Source organism: Bufo bufo, chromosome 2 (assembly GCF_905171765.1).
Source record: "Bufo bufo chromosome 2, aBufBuf1.1, whole genome shotgun sequence".
Taxonomy (NCBI): Eukaryota; Metazoa; Chordata; class Amphibia; order Anura; family Bufonidae; genus Bufo; species Bufo bufo.
The window spans coordinates 247911292-247933958 of NC_053390.1; the positions used below are offsets into that span (position 1 = coordinate 247911292).

At 41.9% G+C, this 22667-nt stretch overlaps 1 protein-coding gene across 6 annotated transcripts in view; it reads right to left on the reverse strand.

Moving 5' to 3' along the window:
• Window positions 1–22667, reverse strand: part of SEPTIN5 (septin 5) — an 88497-nt gene that overhangs the window by 13764 nt on the left and 52066 nt on the right. For all 6 annotated transcript variants that reach the window (XM_040416333.1, XM_040416332.1, XM_040416336.1 and 3 more), the window contains 7 exons: window positions 21641–21727; window positions 18038–18161; window positions 17825–17959; window positions 15183–15300; window positions 12937–13038; window positions 12702–12798; window positions 2668–2803 (listed from right to left, as the gene is read on the reverse strand). In XM_040416333.1, coding sequence (XP_040272267.1) covers window positions 2668–2803; window positions 12702–12798; window positions 12937–13038; window positions 15183–15300; window positions 17825–17959; window positions 18038–18161; window positions 21641–21727 — 799 coding nt within the window. The remainder of the gene's footprint in view (window positions 1–2667; window positions 2804–12701; window positions 12799–12936; window positions 13039–15182; window positions 15301–17824; window positions 17960–18037; window positions 18162–21640; window positions 21728–22667) is intronic.

A 22667-nucleotide genomic window follows, 5' to 3' on the forward strand; every position in this document is an offset into this window, starting at 1 on the left:
GGAGCTGTGTAGTTCCAGCACCAGAGATACCTTGAAACAGTTTATCGATAAGGGTGCAGGGTGTTGGATCCTCACTGATCTGATATTCATGACCTATCCTAAGGATAGGCCATCAATATTAACATCTTGGAATACCCCTTTCAAGGCATAAAACTCATGGAAAGAAGACCAGTGGTGAGATCAAGAAAGATACTGGAGTTTTTGGGGATTAAAGCATTGATTACCATCCTTTGAAATAGGCCATCAATGTTCGGAAAGTGGTTGCGTGACCCTGTTAAGTTGGCTTTGCACATTAAAGGGGTTGTCGCACTTAATCAAATGGCATTTAATGGCAACCTGGGTGAGTCTGGGGTACATTCAATGCTAAATTTACTTCACAAAATGAATCCAAACGCACTTAAGTAATGTTTTACTGGGTTACTTTTTGTAAGTCACAAAGATGATTAATGCAGCTAGTAATTCCCTGGAGTGTATGCTCACTAAGTCTAAAATACAAGTCTGCTTGTTAGCAGATATATAGATAATGGAAAGCCTCCAATAATCTAATGTTGCATCATTTGAGGCAGGAAAACAATCCATGGACCCAAAAGGAATCTGATTAGAGGGGTAGCCCCTGACTGCATTAATAGTCATATATAGCCTCCTAATCCAACCGAAAAAGTCCAATAAGTATAGTATTTAAGCATACTACTATAGAAATACTAGAAAATCATTCTGAGGACATACACATAAGAATAATATCTGTAATGCTGAAAATCGTACTTGTATTTCAGATTTAATGACTGCTAATCTAGTAGAAAATGAGCACAATTAGTTATGCACAAAATGAACATACATATATAATAATATATAGTATAAAATATATATATATATATATTAGTATACAATATATAATATATACACAGTCGAGTCACGTTCTTATGACCACTTCCTACTTTCGACATTGGCAGCATGTAGCTCATGAAGGAAGTCACGTGTCATGAGCAGGCATGGTGAGTATATAAAGGTGTGCCATATACTGTCTGCACACATATTCCATGTTGCTGTCATGCGTGAAAAGGGGCAATCTATCAGAGTTGCAAAAAGGGATAATTATTGGCTTTCGGGCCAAGGGTAGCAGTATTTCTGAAACTGCACAGAATGCTACCGTGGACAAATGGCACCATCGCGAATAACCAACATGGAAACTGGAGAGCAGCACATGCCATTTATGTGTGAAGGTGCTTGAGGATATGGATTGACACACTACAGTGGAGCGGCTCACCACCAAACTGAACCAGGAGGCTACCAGACATGTCTAAAACAACAGCTCAGAGAACCCTACTGCGTATGGGGCTCTGAAGCAGACGGACGGTCACTGTACCTCTGCTAACAAAGTTGTACCGGCAGAAAAGGCCTCAATTTTCGCGGCAGTATCAGAATTGGACCTCCTCTGACTGGCAAAGGGTTGCCTTCTCCGATGAGTCATGTTTTCTGCTTCATTGGACGGATGGACGTTGGCAAGTCAGGCAAGAAACATCAGAGAACAAACACTCCATAACCATTACTGGAAGAACACAAGCTGGTGGTGGCAGCGTTATGGTCTGGGGAATGTGGCATTCACCTGGCCCAATCATCCATGTAGAAGGCACTGATTTAGGTATGAATCCATCCTTGCGGATCATGTACACCCAAACATGCTGATTGTCTTCCCCGGAGTGTATGGGATTTTCCAGCAAGGCAATGCGACATGTCAGATGGCTAGAAAAGTCTGAAATTAGTTTGAAGAGCATGACCAAGACTTCGAAGTACTACCCTGGCCTCTAATTCCCGAGACTTGAACCCAACTAAGGCTACTTTCACACTCGCGTTTTGGGCGGATCTGTCATGGATCTGCAAAAACGGATCCGTTACAATAATACAACAGCAGGTATCCGTCATGAACGGATTCGTTTGTATTATCTGTAACATAGCCAAGACGGATTCGTCATGAACTCCATTGAAAGTCAATGGGAGACAGATCCGTTTTCTATTGAGCCAGATTGTGTCAGAGAAAACGTTTGGCTCAGTTTCGTCAAGCGGACAGCAAAACGCTGCAGGCAGCGTTTTGGTGTCGGCCTCCAGAGCGGAATGGAGACTGATTGGAGGCAAACTGATGCATTTTGAGCGGATCCTTTTCCATTCAGAATGCATTAAGGGCAAAACTGATCCGTTTTGGACCGCTTGTGAGAGCCCTGAACGGATCTCACAAACGGAAAGCCAAAACGCATGTGAAAGTAGCCTAAGAATCTGTGGGACCACCTTGATTGTCATGTTTGCTTTGTGGATCCTCCAGCAGCGGTGAGATGCACTGCAGTCAGAATGGCTTCAGATACCTGAGACAACCTACCAGGACCTTATTGAGTCACTCCCAGCCCATCTAGCTGCTATCTATGCTGCACACGACGGTTACTCTAGATCAGGCATGCTCAACCTGCGGCCCTCCAGCTGTTGCAAAACTCCAACTCCCAGCATGCCAGAACAGCCTACAGCTATCAGCCTACAGCAGGGCATTGTGGGAGTTGTAGTTTTACAACAGCTTGAGGGCCGCAGGTTGAGCATGCCTGCTCTAGATATTAGCTGGTAGTCATAATAATGTGACTCGACTTATATATATACATATCTATTTGTATGTTGCTTAAACCTTACCTAGTCATCTGCTGGATACACTGGGCTCTGTAGTTCTCATAATGCACATCACATGTAACATCCTTCAGGTCATGCATATGAGTCCGGATCAGCATATTTCGAAGCTTCACAAAGTCACAATGTCCCTGGTTTTCCACTGTGAATACAAGCAAGGGTAGGCAGAAGTGTGAGTGATCTCAATACTGATGACAACATAATATACTGCAGCATATCTTCTCTATATTTACTGAATGGTTAAAGAAAATCTTTTAATCCCTGTTATCAGCCATGTCAGGCTAGAGAGAGGGGAACTGTAATGTGTTTCAAAGGGATTACAGATAGGATATCCATAAATATATTTGACTCCATGAACATAACTTTATTTCTCATATCTCCAATGATGAACCCTTCAGAGTTTTTTATATAGATATAGCAGCATTTTTATAACATGCTGCTTTTAGGTGTACTGGCCCTTTAAATAATTCAAACGGGTAAGATCTTTAGCACAAGAAGTTCTGTGAAGATATTGTAATCATTTCTGGCAGGGGACAAAGGCTGGTTAATTCATTGTGAAAGAAATGTGTGTATGAGAAGCAGAGGAAGTGCGACCATCACCACTGTAATCAGAGCAGCGATCTGCGTTTTGTTCCTAGAAATACTGCTCAGCCGCTCGTACATCAAACAGCTGAAATGAAAGCAGAATTGTTCTTTTTTGTTTTAGGGCTTTTCAATATAGCTTCTGTAAATCCTGTTTTTTTCTAACATGCGATGTGTTTAAGGTCATCTCTGCACACAATCGGCCTCCACCTACACTGACTTACTGGGGGCTATTTGTAGGATATGCGCGGTCAGAGATGGGCTCCAGAGAAGAAATTCCATAATCGGTGTCCTCCCAAAAATCATCTAGGAGTATACACAGAAATTTGTAAAAAGGGTGGTTAACAGTCATTCATGTAGACATACTTGCATAGTACACACATACACACACACACACACACATACACACACATATATCATATATATATGCTCATTCACTATCTTACTCATGACCATAATGTGTAGCTAAGTTCACTGGTTTTAAAACCCTCACTCACTTGAGACACACCTACCTCTCCATATGTTGAATATTAATTAAATCAGGGACGAAGGTGTGTCAAGGGTCATCATAAAATATAATACTACATGCAAAAACAACATCATACAACATGGACTATTAATATTCAAAGATGAGGTCATGTCTATTATTCATACCTTCTGGGATTCTAGTGTGTAGTAAGAAGATCCAAAGTCACAGATGCGGGAACTTGAATTTTTACTATCAAAAGAGATGAGAATCTGGTGGGATGTTAAAACGCTCAAGTCTTATTTGGAGAAATCCATGATTCCCAGCGGCTCGCGATTGAAGAAACATCCAACATGTATTTATTCACCAGAATTCATGCAGGACTGGAATGCTGCCCTATCAGAATGCTCATTAAAGCTTATTAATCTGATCGTTGAACAGGAAGAGAAACTTTTAGAAACTTTAGGACAATACAAGACTCTGTTACTGGTCAAAGAAAAAGAGGAGTTGATGGATAATACTTTAAAAGAAAAAAATGAATGTGCTAGAGGAAAAAATAATGAACACTTAAGAATCTACATTTAAAAGAGACCTATACATGGAAAAAAAAAATAACTCAGATGAACCAAAATCCATCTTATAAAACAAAAGATGAAAATAATAACTCTCTCAACGTAGAGTCAGTTTTACAAGTACTGAACATTCCTTTGAATCAACTACCTCCACACAGGAAGGAGATTTGTCAGTGAATGTTACCCCTAAACAATCTATAAAAAATACCTGCAAAGAACATGAATAAAAGGATAAAAATAAAATAATGCAAATAAAGATGAATTGAAAAAACCCCACACTAAATATCAAAATCCATTGGAACAACATGAAAACAAGTAAAAAAAACTAACAAGGAGAGCGGGACATAAACATCGGTCAAAACACAAGATACCCGAGGAGGGCTTCACCAAAACAGAAATAGAGGACGAAGTTCTCAATTTATCGAGTTACATTTTGTCTAGTGCAGAATTAAGTCTCTTGAGAAAGGGGTTATCCTTTTCTCCGATGTATGATTTTGATATACAGTACAGACCAAAAGTTTGGACACACCTTCTCATTCAAAGAGTTTTCTTTATTTTCATGACTATGAAAATTGTAGATTCACACTGAAGGCATCACAACTATGAATTAACACATGTGGAATTATATTCATAACAAACAAGTGTGAAACAACTGAAAATATGTCATATTCTAGGTTCTTCAAAGTAGCCACCTTTTGCTTTGATTACTGCTTTGCACACTCTTGGCATTCTCTTGATGAGCTTCAAGAGGTAGTCCCCTGAAATGGTTTTCACTTCACAGGTGTGCCCTGTCAGGTTTAATAAGTGGGATTTCTTGCCTTATAAATGGGGTTGGGACCATCAGTGGCGTTGAGGAGAAGTCAGGTGGATACACAGCTGATAGTCCTACTGAATAGACTGTTAGAATTTGTATTATGGCAAGAAAAAAGCAGCTAAGTAAAGAAAAACGAGTGGCCATAATTACTTTAAGAAATGAAGGTCAGTCAGTCAGCCGAAAAATTGGGAAAACTTTGAAAGTAAGGGCTATTTGACCATGAAGGAGAGTGATGGGGTGCTGCGCCAGATGACCTGGCCTCCACAGTCACCGGACCTGAACCCAATCGAGATGGTTTGGGGTGAGCTGGACCGCAGAGTGAAGGCAAAAGGGCCAACAAGTGCTAAGCATCTCTGGGAACTCCTTCAAGACTGTTGGAAGACCATTTCAGGGGACTACCTCTTGAAGCTCATCAAGAGAATGCCAAGAGTGTGCAAAGCAGTAATCAAAGCAAAAGGTGGCTACTTTGAAGAACCTAGAATATGACATTTTTTCAGTTGTTTCATACTTGTTTGTTATGTATATAACTCCACATGTATTAATTCATAATTTTGATGCCTTCATAGTCATGAAAATAAAGAAAACTCTTTGAATGAGAAGGTGTGTCCAAACTTTTGGTCTGTACAGTATTTCGCACTTTATTGGATGTAAGTAGATTTTCGCGTAATATTACAGTTAGAAGACATTTTGATGTGGTTGGGGATTGCCCTGAAATAAATGGTAACAAACCAAAAGAGGAAGGTGATAACATCATTAATGTAATACCGGTTAATTTGTCAGAGCAATGCTGTAATTGCATTTTGTCCGCTCTTCAATGTGAATCAGGGCTTGTTACAGATGATTGGGGGAAGGGTTTCAAAATCCCCAACCCTATAAATTCCAGAGTGCCCCCTTTAAATACATTTCAGGAGCTAGTTGAGATGGATTTAGTAGCTCTGGATCGAAAAGTGAAAAAAAAATTGAAACTAAAAAATGTTTTGAAGGATAACCTTACTAAACAGGAGAGATGAGCACTCAGTAATTTGCGGGAAAATAAAGATCTAATAATCCAAAAATCAGATAAGGGTGGGAGTGTAGTTGTGTTAGATGCAGGTTTATATGTGAAATGTAATGAGGAGTTGCTAGGGGATACATCTACATATAAAGTACTTAAATCAGACCCTACTTGGGAGTTTGCTTCAGCTCTATCTAAATTGCTAGATGAGGGAGTCTCACTAGGAGTTCTCCATTTGAAACTCAGAGACTATCTTCTAGTAAACAAATCGATAACCCCTATTTTTTACTCACTCCCTAAAGTACACAAAAAGCTCCCCCCCCTCCCCCTAACGGCCAATTGTATCAGGTATAGGGAGTTTAGGAGAACGTTTGGGAGCATGGGCGGATCACTATTTAAAACCCCTTGTACAATGTATCCCAAGATATTTGAGAGATACAAAACATGTGTCAGAGTTGACCAGTAACTTGGTGTGGGAGGAGGGCTACAGATGGGTGACATGTGATGTCGCTTTACTCCTCGATCCCACATCATTTGGGCTTAGAGAGCTTGAAAAGACATTTAGATCTTTACAGTAAATATAGTGCTGCTTTGAAAAAGTTTCTCTATATGTCTGTGGAGTTCCTGCTGAGCCATAACTATTTCTCCTTCAATGGGATTTTTTATTTACAGACGAGGGGAGTATCAATGGGTGCTAAATTCTCCCCCTCGTTTGCAAATATATATATGGGAGGAACAGTACCTCTTGACCAAGGACATTATTTTTCTGTCCCCGATTGTGTGGTACAGAAGATTTATTGATGATATTATTTTGGTTTGGAACTCCACAGAAGGGAATTTCTCAAACTGTGTGAGGTATATGAATAAAAATGAAATGAATCTTCAGTTTACCCGCACAATAGCAGCCAAGGATATTTCTTTTCATGACGTCAAATTCTCAAATAGAGGGAATGAGGTAGTCAGCAGCAACTACAGGAAGGATACAAGTAGAAATAATTTGCTGTTGGCATCCTCATGTCACCCTAAACATGTAATCAATGGGATCCGTCGTAATTGTTCAGAGGACTCTGTGTTTAAGTCAGAGAATGCAGTATTACAAATTACAAAGAAGACTCAAAGCAAGGGGTTATAGTGAAGATTTACTAAAACAGGCAGAAAATAAGGTGAAACTCATAGACAGAAAAAATTTCATTACTTTTAAAAGAAAAAAGAAAAGTGAAGTAGAAGTACATAAACAACTGAGAGTAGTAACCACCTTTAGTAGGCAGTTTAATGAAATACGTAATATTATTTTGAAGTATTTACCTATTTTAAACCAGGATGACAATTTACGACGGATATTAGAACCGGGCATCCAAGTAGTGAGTAAACGAGCACCTACTATATCTACTGTTTTGTCTCCTAGACTAAAAGTTGTCTCTATGTTGTCTCGACACTTTAGAGACATACATGGAGGGGATACAACAGACTTGGAAGTTATGGGCATTGATAGGGTTAAGAAACCAGTGAGAGGAGGGGATCTGAACAGATTGCTCTATAACCAAGAATCTCTTTGGATCTTCTTACTACACACTAGAATCCCAGAAGGTAAGAATAATAGACATGACCTCATCTTTGATTATTAATATTCCCCGTTGTATGGTGTTGTTTTTGCATGTAAAATCACAGAATAAAGTGGTCTAAAAGGCAAAAGATGCTCAAGACCCCAAATGCTGTTGCGCATTTCTACCCGGGGGAACAAATCCTGCCCATGTGATCCGTTGCTAACAGCAATCCCCAGCAAAAATGCATATAATGGAGGATGCCGGCAGCGGACCACATGTACCACAAAAAACATCCTACACAGGTCTTAAAAGCAGAAAATGCTCAAAACCCCATATGCTGTTGTGCATTTCTAACCTGGGGAGCAATTCCTGCACATGTGATCCGTTGCTAACAGCAATCCCCAGCAATGAATGCATACAATGGAGGATGCCCGCAACGGACCACATGTAAGACAAATGTGCGGATGGGGCTATAAGAAACAGAAAATCACTGAGAATGGTGCACTACAATGGTAAATGCAATTGACAATATATGGCTAAACCCTCACGCTGATATTAAAATGAGACTTTTACCAATATATTCTTATATCAAGAACATACCAGAGCCCACGCACACCGTCAAGGTCTCTTAAAATGGCACGGGACCTTACACTAACTTACCTATGCCATATGGACAATTTATGATGGGTGCATAAAGTCCGACACACAGCCAACAGTTCCCAGTTACCTCCAGCGTGAAATCACACATACAATGGGAGGAGGGAGGAGGCTGTGAGTCCCACCTATAACTGGCTCATGTAACGCAGGCTGCCCAGGTGCACCTGAATGTTACCCATAGATCAAAATCAAGGCATATTCGAACCTGAGGTTGCCCGACCTCCAGGCATACTGGGGATTGCTGTTAACAAAGTATCACATGTGCAGGATTTGCTCCCCCTGTTAGAAATGCACAACAGCATATTAGGTTTTGAGCATTTTCTGCTTTTAAGACCTGTGTAGGATGTTTTTTGTCGTACATGTGGTCCGCTGCTGACATCCTCCATTGTATGCATTTTTGCTGGGGATTGCTATTAGATCACATGGGCAGGATTTGATCCCCCGGGTAAAAATGCGCAACATCATTTGGGGCCTTGAGCATCTTTTGCCTTTTATACCACTTTATTTAGTGATTTTGTCTGTATATGTATGCCTGGAGGTAGGGCAACCTCAGGTTTTAATGTGCCTTGATTTTGATCTATGGGTAACATTCAGGTGCACCTGGGCAGCCTGCGTCACATGAGCCCGTTATAGGTGGGACTCACAGCCTCCTCCCTCCTCCCATTGTATGTGTGATTTCACGCTGGAGGTAACTGGGAGCTGCTGGCTGTGTGTTGGACTTTATGCACCTATCATAAATTGTCCATACGGCATAGGTAGGTTAGCGTTAGGTCCCGTGCCATTTTGAGAGACCTTGACGGGGTGCGCGGGCTCTGGTATGTTCTTGATCTAAGAATCGGTGAAAGTCTCATTTTAATATCAGCGTGAGGGTTTAGCCATATATTGTCAATTACATTTACCATTGTAGTGCACCATTCTCAGTGATTTTCTGTTTTTGCCTGTAGTATTATATTTTGACACTTGACACACCTTCGTCCCTGATTTAATTATTATTCAACACATGGAGAGGTAGGTGTGTCTCAAGTGAGTAAGGGTTTTAAAACCAGTGAACTTAGCTACACATTATGGTCATGAGTAAGACAGATTTTCGAAACACGTAGACCGCAACATACTTCGTCAGCCTATGGAATTATAAAAAGACTACAATAAAGAAATTGGATTTTATCCATAGTTTCCATCCTGGATCTTTTTTCCTTTTTTCTACAATTGTTTTCCTAGTCCGGGGTTCCTTGCACGACTATGTAGTGGAGCGGTGAGCTGGAATATCTTGTTATATGTTTATACGCTCACTCACATACACACTGTGACAAATGCAAAGATACATGCATACAAACACACATAAACAATGTGACAGTCATAGCCATAGATACATTGTGCAATGCGCTCTTAACCTTAACTGATGGCATTCTTTTAGGGGTGGGCAAAGCAGGATAGGACTGTGTGCAGTGTATATATAGTTGCAAGAAAAAGTATGTGAACCGTTTGGAATTATATGGATTTCTGCACAAATTGGTCATAAAATGTGATCTGATCTTCATCTAAGTCACAACAATAGACAATCACAGTCTGCTTAAACTAATAACACACAAAGAATTAAATGTTACCATGTTTTTATTGAGCACACCATGTAAACATTCACAGTGCAGGTGGAAAAAGTATGTGAACCCTTGGATTTAATAACTGGAGTGAACCTCCTTTGGCAGCAATAACTTCAACCAAACGTTTCCTGTAGTTGCAGATCAGACGTGCACAACGGTCAGGAGTAATTCTTGACCATTCCTCTTTACAGAACTGTTTCAGTTCAGCAATATTCTTGGGATGTCTGGTGTGAATCGCTTTCTTGAGGTCATGCCACAGCATCTCAATCGGGTTGAGGTCAGGACTCTGACTGGGCCACTCCAGAAGGCGTATTTTCTTCTGTTTAAGCCATTCTGTTGTTACTTCTATGCTTTGGATCGTTGTCCTGTTGGAACATCCATCTTCTGTTGAGCTTCAGCTGGTGGACAGATGGCCTTAAGTTCTCCTGCAAAATGTCTTGATAAACTTGAGAATTCATTTTTCCTTCGATGATAGCAATCCGTCCAGGCCCTGACGCAGCAAAGCAGCCCCAAACCATGATGCCCCCACCATCATACTTCCCAGTTGGCATGAGGTTTTGATGTTGGTGTGCTGTGCCTTTTTTTCTCCACACATAGTGTTGTGTGTTTCTTCCAAACAACTCAACTTTGGTTTCATCTGTCCACAGAATATTTTGCCAGTACTGCTGTGCAACATCCAGGTGCTCTTGTGCAAATTGTCAACGTGAAGCAATGTTTTTTTTGGACAGCAGTGGCTTTCTCTGTGGTATCCTCCCATGAAATCCATTCTTGTTTAGTGTTTTACAAATCGTAGATTCGCTAACAGGGATGTTAGCATATGCCAGAGACTTTTGGAAGTCTTTAGCTGACACTCTAGGATTCTTCTTCACCTCATTGAGCAGTCTGCGCTGTGCTCTTGCAGTCATCTTTACAGGACGGCCACTCCTAGGGAGAGTAGCAGCAGTGCTGAACTTTCTCCATTTATAGACAATTTGTCCTGCCGTTGACTGATAAACAGCAAGGCTTTTGGAGATACTTTTATAACCCTTTCCAGCTTTATGCAAGTCAACAATTCTTAATCGTAGGTCTTCTGAGAGCTCTTTTGTGCGAGGCATCATTCACATCATGCAATGCTTCTTGTGAAAAGCAAACCCAGAACTGGTGTGTGTTTTTTATAGCGCAGGGCAGCCCTAACCAACACTTCCAATCTCATCTCATTGATTGGACTCCAGTTGGATGACACCTCACTCCAATTAGCTCTTGGAGATGTCATTAGTCTAGGGATTCACATACTTTTTCCACCTGCACTGTGAATGTTTACATGGTGTGTTCAATAAAAAATGGTAACATTTAATTCTTTGTGTGTTATTAGTTTAAGCAGACTGTGATTGTCTATTGTTGTGACTTAGATGAAGATCAGATCACATTTTATGACCAATTTGTGCAGAAATCCATATCATTCCAAAGGGTTCACATACTTTTTCTTGCAACTGTACATACACTGTATTGGGGGACACCTCTTAATCATTCTATTCAGATGTATCTTCAGTCCTAGTGTCACAGGTGTATACATTCCAGCCTATAGCCATGAAGTCTACTTTTACAAACATTTGTGAGAGAATTGGTTGTTCTTAAGAGCCGTACAGGCTGCAGCAGGCTAATTTTGTTTAGGGTCCATTCACACGTCTGCAAAATGGGTCCGCATCCGTTCTGCAATTTTGCGGAACTGGTGCAGACCCATTCATTTTCAATGGGGCCGCAAAAGATACGGACAGCACACCGTGTGCTGTCCGCATCCACACTTCCGTTCCGCGGCCCTGCAAAAAAATAGAACATGTCCTATTCTTGTCAGCACCCACGGACAAGAAAAGGCATTTCTATTATAGTGCCGGCCATGTGCTGTCCGCAAAATGCGGAACGCATATGGCCGGTGTCCGTATTTTGCGGATCCACAAAACAGTTGCGGACGTGTGAATGGACCCTAAAAGGGTATCTGTCAGCAGATTTGTACCTATGAATCTGGTTGACCTGTTACATTAGCACTTTGCAGCTGAAGACATCTGTGTTGGTTCTGTTTGCTGAGAAAAATGAAGTTTTAATATATGAAAATGAGCTTCTACTTAATTTTTCTCAAAAATGTGGACACATACGAACATGGGACCAACACAGATGCCTTCAGCTGCCAAGTGCACATGTAAAAGGTCAGCCAGTTTAATAGATACAAATCTGCTGACAGATGCCTTTTAAACAAAATTAAGTTTGAGCCAGATGCAGCCCATAGGATGACAGTGATGTTATTGCAGGTCCTGCTGAATGAAGATAGAAGGACCTGCGATGACGTCACCGCACTCACCACGTGGTGGGCGCGGTGACGTCATAGCAGGTCCAATTGCAGGTCCTGCAGAAAGAAGAAAGAAGAGGATACCGGCTGCGCGATCAAGTGGATGTGGGGAGTTTTTATTTTTATTTTTAACCCCTCAATGCCCTTTTTTTTTTAGCATTCTGTCTTAAGAATGCTATTATTTTCTGTTATAACCATGTTATAACGGGAAATAATAAACTGAAGTTCGGATCCCTGTTGACTTTAATGGGGTCCGGGTTCGTGGTCAAATTCGGGTCCCGAACCCAAACTTTGACCTGAAGTTCGGCAAACACGAACTTCCACGGGTTCGCTCATCCCTACCAATCAGCTGTTGGTGCTCCAGTGAGCAAACCACAGGCACAGCGCTGTACATTGTATAGTGGCCATCCTTAGTATTCCAGCCCAGGCCCATTACCTTGCATGCAACTGCAAACATGGTCAAAGATACTTTTTGATGGAATTTCTAACTTACCTTCCACTATGCCCCACGGATAGAGACGACCTCGTACCCTTTGACCTTTGGCCTCTACCACTGTATTGCTTCCAATTACAGCAAAAGGTGCACTCTCCTGCAACAGAAAACTACATAAATTCATATACAATCATAAACAGTCTGTAGAGCACAGTGTAACATAATATGTACTGTAATACATTATTAAGAAAAGGCAGAAAGAAGACTAGAGGGCCACCAATCTTCTACTGTTCACCTTCAGCTCCTTGTCCTGCTGTTTAAAGTCATCATCTTCATCTGAATCACATTCTGGGAACTGATAGACTTTTATTCCAAACTTTTCAATCTCTTCTCTTACCTGAGTAAAGGAGAGTATCACGGTTAATAATAAGTAAGTCATAGAAATATATCTTAACATGACAACATAATGCAAAGAAATCTGACAGCTTTATGGAAGGCTCTACGGATGATACCAGAATGTATTAATTTCAGCCATTTTGCTTCCTAAGAGAAACACTGAGGTAGTGTGGCAGTCATCTTACAATTCAACCCGAACTCACACGTGACCATCTGTCAGTTTAAAAAAAGTTGTTGTGCTGGGTTCTGAAGTGAAGGGTCTGCAGCACTTTAGTACTGCTTCCTCTTTATTCTGCTGAAGATTAGTGGTTTAACACCTTCAGCTCCCTGCGATTTTCCATTTTTAAGTTTTCGTTTATTACTCCCTGCCTTCCCGAACAAGTTGTACTTTCTGATGACATCATACAATGTAGTGGGAAGCCAGAAAAAATTCCAAATGGGTTGAAAACAAAACTCAATTCCACCATAGTTTTATGGGTTTTGTTTTTATGGCGTTCCCTATTTGGTGAACGTGGGTCAGTACAATGACACCAATACCCCATTTATACAGTTTTTCTTGTGTTTTAATACTGGGGGAAAAAAATAAAAATAAATTTGGAAAAAATTACCATTTGACCACAGAGTGGTTAAATGTCTGCGACTGGCATTATCGCTGATCACAGGCATTAGCCCCAGGTGTCTGCTGTATGAAACAGCAGAAACCCAGTGGCTATGGCACCGAGAGTGGGCACCATTTTTAAAAAAACAGACTTGTACATTTCCATGGAGGTCCAGAAAGGGTTAATAGATCTTACCCCAACTGATCCTACATTGAAGGTATATCCCAAGAACACGTCATCAATGTAATATCCCAGAAAACCCCATTAAAGGGGTATATAGCCTGTGAATACTGATAACCTATCCTTAGGACAGGTCCTCAATATCAGATCAGTAGTGGTCCGACACCTCGCACTCCCACAATCAGCTGTTTTCGGGAGTTGCCAGCACTGGAAACAGAACAGTAGATGGAATGGAAGACAGAAGATTCCATCCACTGCGTAGTGGCTGTGGCAGCACACTGCAGCTCAGCTCCCCTTGTACAGGGTGGAAAACCACCGGTCCAGTTTTATTTCCCTTTTTAAAAAATTTCCATCTCAGTTTGCTGTACCTGTTAAAAAACCTATACTTACCTCCTCCCACCGATGCATTCCACCTTCCTGGCTTCCTTCACTGGTGTTTCGGTCCGCGAGGTGACGTTCCTCTTGGGGACATGTCATTGCTGATGCCAGTTGGCTGCAGCAGCGCACGTAATGGGAAACAGGGACTAGAAGACCACTGAAGGAAGCCAGAATGAAGCGGCTGGGAGCAGGCAAATGTGGATGTTCTACAGGCATGCTGGGGTGGAAATTTAAGGGTACTTCCACGCCAGCGTTGTTCAGATCTGGCAAACCGTATGCAAATGGAAATATGTTTTTTCTGGATCCGTTAGACAGATCCAGTGATATACCGGATCCGTCTCATCCAGTATCATCGGGAATAACGGATCCGGTATTTTTTTCAAAGATCAAAAGCAAAAATAGCTCCTCCTATGTCCTGGCGCATGCACAGACCGGAAAACCGGATACGGCAATGCGGCAATTTCCGCAACACTTGGTACCGGATCCGGTATTAATACATCTCTATGGAAATTATTGCCAGATCCGGCAAGTGCGGTAGTGTTCCAGGGTTTTGGCCAGGAAAAATACCGCAGCAAGCTGCAGTATTTTGGCCGGTCAAATGCCGTACAAGGGACGGAACGGAAGACATCCTGATGCATACTGAACGGATTGCTTTCCATTCAGAATGCATTAGGACAAACCTGATGCGTTTTTTTCTGGTATTGAGACCCTTTACCGGATTTCAATACTGGAAAAAAGTAACGCTAGTGTGAAAGTACCCTTAAAAAAGCCAATAAAAAAAACTGTAGAACACTTTTGAGGCTCTGTTTACTCCGATATTAGGAATTTGTTTTTACGGATCCAACATGATTCATTTGATTTGTTATGATCCTATTTTCCTCCATTAACAGAATTTCTCACAGCAATTATATTGCATCCATCAAAATGCAGTGGGAAACTGATAGAAAAGAACTAACACATTAAGAAGTCTAATTTTTGTAAAACTCACTCTGTCTTTCAGTTTCCGGATCTCACTGGGTACCAGGCAGTCGGCTTTGGCAATTAGAGGAACAATGTTAACCTTTTCATGCAGAGCTTTCATGAAAGCCACATCCACTGGCCGCAGCCTGATACAAATGGAAAGAAAGCAGAGGGAGGTCAGCTAATGGATACTTAAGGGGATATCAGCGTGATGTACATGTGCTCCCAGGGATGCCACACACGGCTTCTCTGCAACATTAACAGTGGAGATGTAATGGATTCTACTGTGGGAAAATAAATACAGTATATGCATTATTTAATATACAACAGATCCTAAGGGGGAAACGAATGTGCTCCAATTGACACCTACAGCACCTGCAGATGTCTTTTGTATCATATCTGTCATCTGATCGAAGTCATGCAAACTTTGGATCTCTAAAAATGGTGTATGATTGATTTACACAGTACTGTGCACAAGTTTTAGGCGTGGACAATTGCTGCAAAGTAAGAATGCTTTCAAAAATAGAAATGTTAATAGTTAACTTTATTCTTGAGCCCAAACATAAAATGTCATTATGAACTATCTTCAGCGTAAAGAAGAACAAGGAGTCCCAGAAGTGATGACATTGTCCCCAAAGAGTCCTGATCTTAACATCATTCAGTCTGTCTTGGATTAAATTAAGAGACAGAAGGAAATGAGCAAGCCTACATCCACAGAAGATCTGTAGTTAGTTCTTCAATATGTCTGGAGCAATCTCCCTGCCAAGTTGCCTCAAAAGCTGTGTGCAAGTGTACCTAGAAGAACTGATGCTGTTTTGAATGCAAAGGATGGTCACACCAAATATTGATTTCATTTAGATTTCTCTTTTGTTCATTTACTTTGCATTTTGTTAATTGATAAATATAAACTACTAGCAGGATGGCACGGCTTCGCACACATATTTTGACTATTCCATTTAAAGTTTGTGTGTGTGGTTAAAATACATCCACAGTATCCCCCATAACAGTGACCTCCACAGCACCCCACCCCATAACAGTGACCTCCACAGCGTCCCACCCCATAAAAGTGACCTCTACAGCGGCCCGCTCCCTTAACAGTTACCTCCACAGTACCCCACCCCTTAACAGTGACCTTCACAGTATCCTGCCCCCTTAACAGTCACCTCCACAGCACCTGTCTCCTTATATGTGACTTCTACAGTGCCCGCACGCTTAACAGTGAGCTCCACAGTGCACAACCCCCTTAACAGTGACCTCCACAGTGCCCTCACCTTAACATTGACCGCCACAGAGGCCCATTGACTTCATCAGCGGCCCACCCCCTTAACAGTGACCTCCACAGCCCCCTTAACTGTGACCTTCACAGTGTCTGCACGCTTAACAGTGAGCTCCACAGTGCACCACACCGTTAACAGTGACCTCCACAGTACCCTGCCCCTTAACATTGACCTCTACAGCGGACCATTGACCTCAACAGCGGCTGGCGCCCTTAACAGTGACCTCTACAGCACCACGTCCCCTTAACAGTGACCTATAACAGTGAAGAAAAATGGCTGAGTTGTTATGGAAACCTGGTGTAAAACTGTGTGTATGTCAGTGAGGCGAAGGCTGCCAGGTTCTATTGGCCGATAAGGGTCATGTGTGCATGTCACTACAAGAAAATTTAGACTAGCACATTCATAATCATAATCACAGATGCATATCCATCAAGCAAACATGGTTGATAAAAAAATGGCTGCACAACATTTCACATGCAAACAATAGAATTGAGAAATGGGGATCATTCTAGATTAAAGAGGTATTATACCTACCTGTGCAGCCATTTTTTTATCAACCATGTTTGCTTGATGGATATGCACCTGTGATTATGATTATGAATGTGCTAGTCTGTATCTTCTTGTAGTATATATTAGCGCCTCGATTTAGACTGAGCAACGCCCATCTGCCTGGGGCTTCTGAGCAGAGTATAAATGTAGCTGGTTCCTGCACTGCCCTGACATTTGTAGGCTTAGGTAAGTCCAAGAGAGGCGGTATATTAGTGTTAGGTACCCATCTGCGGAAGCCACCTTGACGCCTGGTAGATGGGCCCGACACACGTTTGATCCAAAATGTGCGCTAAGAGCTTCTATTTTTTAATTTATTGTGTGTATGTCAGTTAGGACATGAGTGAAAGACCTACATGTAATACATGTGATAGTGCCATATTTGTATTTTTTTGGAAATATCTCAAGAATGATACATCCTAGAGAGAAATAAGCACATAAAGAACAGACAGAAATTCATTTTTACACATATAAAAAATATAAGAGATTAACACTTCTATTAGTGAAAGCATTTTTACTTTGCAGCATTTTTCTACACCTGCCATATATATATATATAAATATATATATATATATTCCAGCTTTGGAATTAGCGAATAACAGAATATTTCTAGTGTTGTGACATATCTACACCCCCAGAAAAAATATAGATGTATATGCTGAGAGATGTGGTGTTAACCATGGAAACCTACCAGACGCTTCCTTTAAAATGCTAGGAATCTGAGCGGTTACCATGGCAACTCCACCCTTGCAATTTACCCTAGTTTTCATACATGGAGCCATCATTATCCAATTAATCACCGAGTTTACAGGATGCATCCCACACTGAAATACGGCGTTCTCCTCACCCATGTCCAAAAGGTGAGATGAAGTACAAGCAGCAGTGCACTCTGTTATCCTGGATGTTTTTTCGATTCAGTCCACTCTCGTCCCGGAAATATTGCTCAAACTGTTGGTCTATGTAGTCAGTGATGGGCTTCCAGCTGCTCCGGGAGACAGGCATGTTAGATTAGAAGGGTTATATGCAATGCTATACACTAATCCGAGGGCGGATCTCTTACCATTCTGTGTTGTTCACTGCATCTCCGAATCCAGGGGTATCCACGATGGTCAACTTCAGCTTCACCCCTTTCTCTTCAATGTCCACCGTGTGCTTCACAATCTCTACTGTTTGGTTAATCCTTTCTAGAGTGAAGCAAGCAGAACATAGCAGAAAATCAGGTAGTTCAGGAAATGGAGGAACATGTATACACTCTTGACACATACGGTATACAGGGCCAGCCTTAAAGGGGTTGCCCAGCTTGATAAAACTTTGTTCTCCTGCCCCTGTGAAGGGAAGCACTTACTTGCTGCCCACTTCTTGGTTTTGGCCTCTTTGGTCCATTGCTGCGTTTATTGTGTTCTGGACTAGAGATGAGCAAATTCATTTGTCTCATCAACAAGAGTTCTTCACCTCCAAGGCACTATCCCTGATGCTGAAGAAACTCCCACCGGACTCTTGACTGACAGCGAGGCATGCACAGTTGCTGCTCCGGAATCAGAAGCAGAGCCTCTGCTCTTGCGCCGCTACATGGAGCAGAGGTGCAGGCACAAGATTAGCAGGGCTCAGTGAATTGTCTGGTCTTGTCAATCAAGTGGCAAGGGAGAGCTTCAGCAGCAGAGACAACCCCTCACAGGTGAAGACCTTTTCATGATATAAATTGAGTCGTACAAATCAATTTGCTTAGCCCCACGTGTAAACTTCCGGCATGGACGGGGGTCATGTATGCTGCTGCAGCCAATGATCGCCGCAGTGCTGACTGGGTCATATGCTGCTTGGTGGCCTTGTCACAACCCCTTTAAGGAACTGCTCTTTAGGCATCATATGGTACATTGTAAATAAAAATGTTCAGTTCTTCACAGACAACATCCTACCTAAGTCCAGCCCTTATGGTAGGAGTCAGCTATTTTCTATCCACAACCACACTGACCCAGGCCATAAACACAACCCAGTACTGGTTATAGGAGATTTGTGTACGGTCAACTTCCAAACTGGTGTAACACCATGTGGTCAATGTAGACAAGTATATCAGTAAATGTACTACACACAGCAATAAGGCAGAAGATTAAAAAGAACCACTTCTGTCCTCTTATGTAAAAGAGGCCGCAGGGACCAACGGGTTACTGCAACTCATGCCCCCACATTTTATTTATACCAATGCTTGATGGACCAATGTTGGTGTCACATAGAGGTCCAGCTATATAGGGCTGATAATCAACCACACATACATATCATACAAAACCAGCTCAATTCAATGTGACTACAAATTATCAATTTAACAATAAATTTACCCATTTATCTGCATGCATTTTGCATGAATCAAACAAGGCCGCCCTGAGTCATATAATAATCACACCTAATCTATTCAGAAGAAATGTGGTACCAGGTACAACCCTTTAAAGGGAATCTGTCACCACCATCGTTCCACCATTCTGAAGATATAATTACTTTTGTAAAACTCACCTTCTAATCCCCTCTGTGATCCTAAATTCACCCCCCCCCCAGTCCTCCTAATGATGTGCACAAGCTCAGCAGTCCTGTTATGCAAATAGGCACCAATGAGGCCACCAATCTGCTCTGATATGCACCAGCCCAGCAGCCTCTGATTATGAATATTCAAGAGTAAAGGAAAGAGAAGGCATGGTTTACTCAAAAATATCCTTAGAATCGGCGACACTATGCATTACTTTAGGCAGGGTGACAGGTGGTGACAGATTCCCTTTAACTAGGAGCATCCATAGGCACCTGCTGATCAGGGTCTCACATTTCCATTGAGGCCACAAGTTGAGGGTGTGTGCCGTAAGCAAAAGAGAGGTCTCTTTCAGTCTAATGGGATGAAAAGATGAACGCATTTACTGTACTGTACTAATGTGTTTCTCATAGATGCTCTTTTTAAAAAAAGGCATATATCCTCTTGATAGAGTTCCTTTGATCAAATTAGATATGATTGTTATAGATGAAAAGTCCTTATAATAAAAATCACCAATTTGCTAAATTATTGCAAGACTATTCTGATTTCAGGTATACAGCTGGCTACGTATATATATCCATCTTAGTATTACTGAAAAAAACAAAAACAGCACCAACAATTTCCATAAAAAATATATTTAATTAAATAGATGTAATTAAAATCAACAACTTGACATCCCCCCCCCCCCCAAAAAAAAACCCAAACAAAACAAAAACAAATTATAAACAGGAAACAAGTTACCAATAATAAAGGGAGCAGAAAAACCCTGAAAAGTAGGGGACAACACTGCTGTTAATATCTGCACTTTAATCACAACCATGAATAATTAGGTAGGCTGAAGATCATTCACAATTACATAACATAGCAAAGCAGTCCGCTACTATGACATATCAGTGCCTATGCTCTCAGCCAAACGAGGAACCAACCCATGAATGCTGGAGACAATGTAATAGCTAGCACGTGTACCTAATATATGGAAACTGTTATGACTATGCCCTCTAACAACCAGTAATCTAACCTTGTGCCATCGATAATGTGCATGAAAAATCGCTTACCCCCAAAACAGTGACTGCTCCCTCAAGCCTCGATGCGCATTTCGAGTGTAGTACGACTCGTCAGGAGGACTAACTAGAATGGCAAGGGGCTGCCCTGAAATACTATGTGCCATCCAATGATTGTGAATAATTTTGATCATGTGTGACGGCCCCATGACAAGAATCTTACTTATGGCACATGATCTGTAACAGGGTGCCGTACTACATGTGGCCCACTCTGCTGCGGGCAGCCTTTGTGTCCGCAGGACTCTGACAGCGAAGGAAGATGGCTCGGCGGGCCGGTCCATGTCTTCTCTGTAGTGGGACAGCTCCTACCCCTACAACTGGGACATCCCATCCACTAGTACTACCAGGACCTTCTCAAGTTTGTAAGGGGATACCAGATGGAGGGACTGAAGCCCGACTTGTGGAAACCCAAGACTATCCACAAGCTGATCCAAGCAAAGGACTTAATGGTGTCTATTCCAGGGCTCCCTGCTGCAACCGATGAGGCTGTTTGACTTCTAGCAGGTTAACCAATGGGTACAAAGACCTGGCATGGATGGCCATTCAGGGGGGCCTGTCCCTGAGAACTTTAATGTATGCCCGTGGACCATGCAACACCAGGTAATGCCCTTCCTTTGCACCTCTTTTGGCAGTGCCCGTTTGCGCAAGCCTTATTGGATGCCCTAGAAAATGAACTTAGAGACACTATTCCCAGGAGCAGCCTGAAGCACACCGCCGTGCTTTACGGACTATTCCATGTGAACCATACCATTGAAGCTATCCAGGAGGCCTGGCGCCTTATGAACTGTTTTAAGGACGCTGTGTGGCTTGCCAGGATACACCTGGTGATGAACTGGCAAGCCACACATACAATCACAATAAAAGAAAGTCATGATGGCAAGATTCCATCAAAGACTCTACAAAAGGCAAATTAAGGGAATTAAAGATTCTATCACTCAGTCCTCCTTACTTACTCCAATGCACACCTCAGAAGGAAATCTCTAGCAAACGTATGAGCCGGGATGATACAATGTCTGTGACTACAAAATAGAATAGCACAATGTGTACACCATGTAACATGTTTTTGAGAAACAAATTAAGGAAAAGATTGTACCTTCTGCATTAAGCAACTTCCTGTCCTTATAGAGATCTGTCAGGAACAGGCTGTTCACTAAGGTAGATTTTCCTAGGCCGGATTCACCTGGAAGACACAAGAAATAAGAACGTTTATAAAACCAGTTTTCACTAATATCTAGTAAATCAACATTTTAATAAAAATTAGGCCTGATGTCTCAGCACAGAGGAGTGAATATCACCACTTAATACTAGGAGTCCGTGTGCTGTAGATTATGTTCATGTGAATTAGGCCTTTGAGACAGATCTTGATCTCACACTTAGTTTGACTAGTTTGCCTTAAAGGGGTTGTCCTGATTCAGAGCTGAACCTAGACATATCCCCTTCTTCCCCCACTCAGCCCCTCTGACATGAGAATCGGAGCATTTCATGCTCTGATGCTCTGCCTTGCCCTGCGCTGTGCAGGGGTTTTTGTGTTTACACTGGCACTGATGGGGGGGCTTTAGCGCTGCCCTAGCTGTTTTACAGGCTAGAAAAGCGCTAAAGCTTGCCCACTGTTGCCAGTGACATTATCGGGCTCACTGCTAGGCGGAAGCCTCCGCCTAGCTTACCCATGGAGAGCCCGGTACGTCACTGGATCTCCAGAAAAATCCCTTGCCCTGCACTACTCAGTGCAGGGCAAGGGAGAGCATTGTACTATGAAATACTCCAATTCTCATGTCAGAGGGGCTGAGTGGGGGAAGAAGGGGATATGTCTGGGTTCAGCTCTGAACCCGGACAACCCTTTAATGGATCTTAAGGTGCCCCCCCACATCAGACTAAACTTGATAAAAATAGACAATTTAACCATAATGAATGTTTGTTGGGTGACCAATGACACACCATCATCAGGAAAAGTTAGCCATGGTTCTAATAGTCGAAAGAAAGTTCTTTTGTTCTTATTAAAAAGTTTTAGTCTACGAATGAACTTTCTTTGAAACATTTTCCCAGAAAGATTGTTTGTCCCTGGCCCAGCGTCAAGAACATGAGTGGCCAGTTTGAAAGACTGTAGCGGCCAATACGTCTAA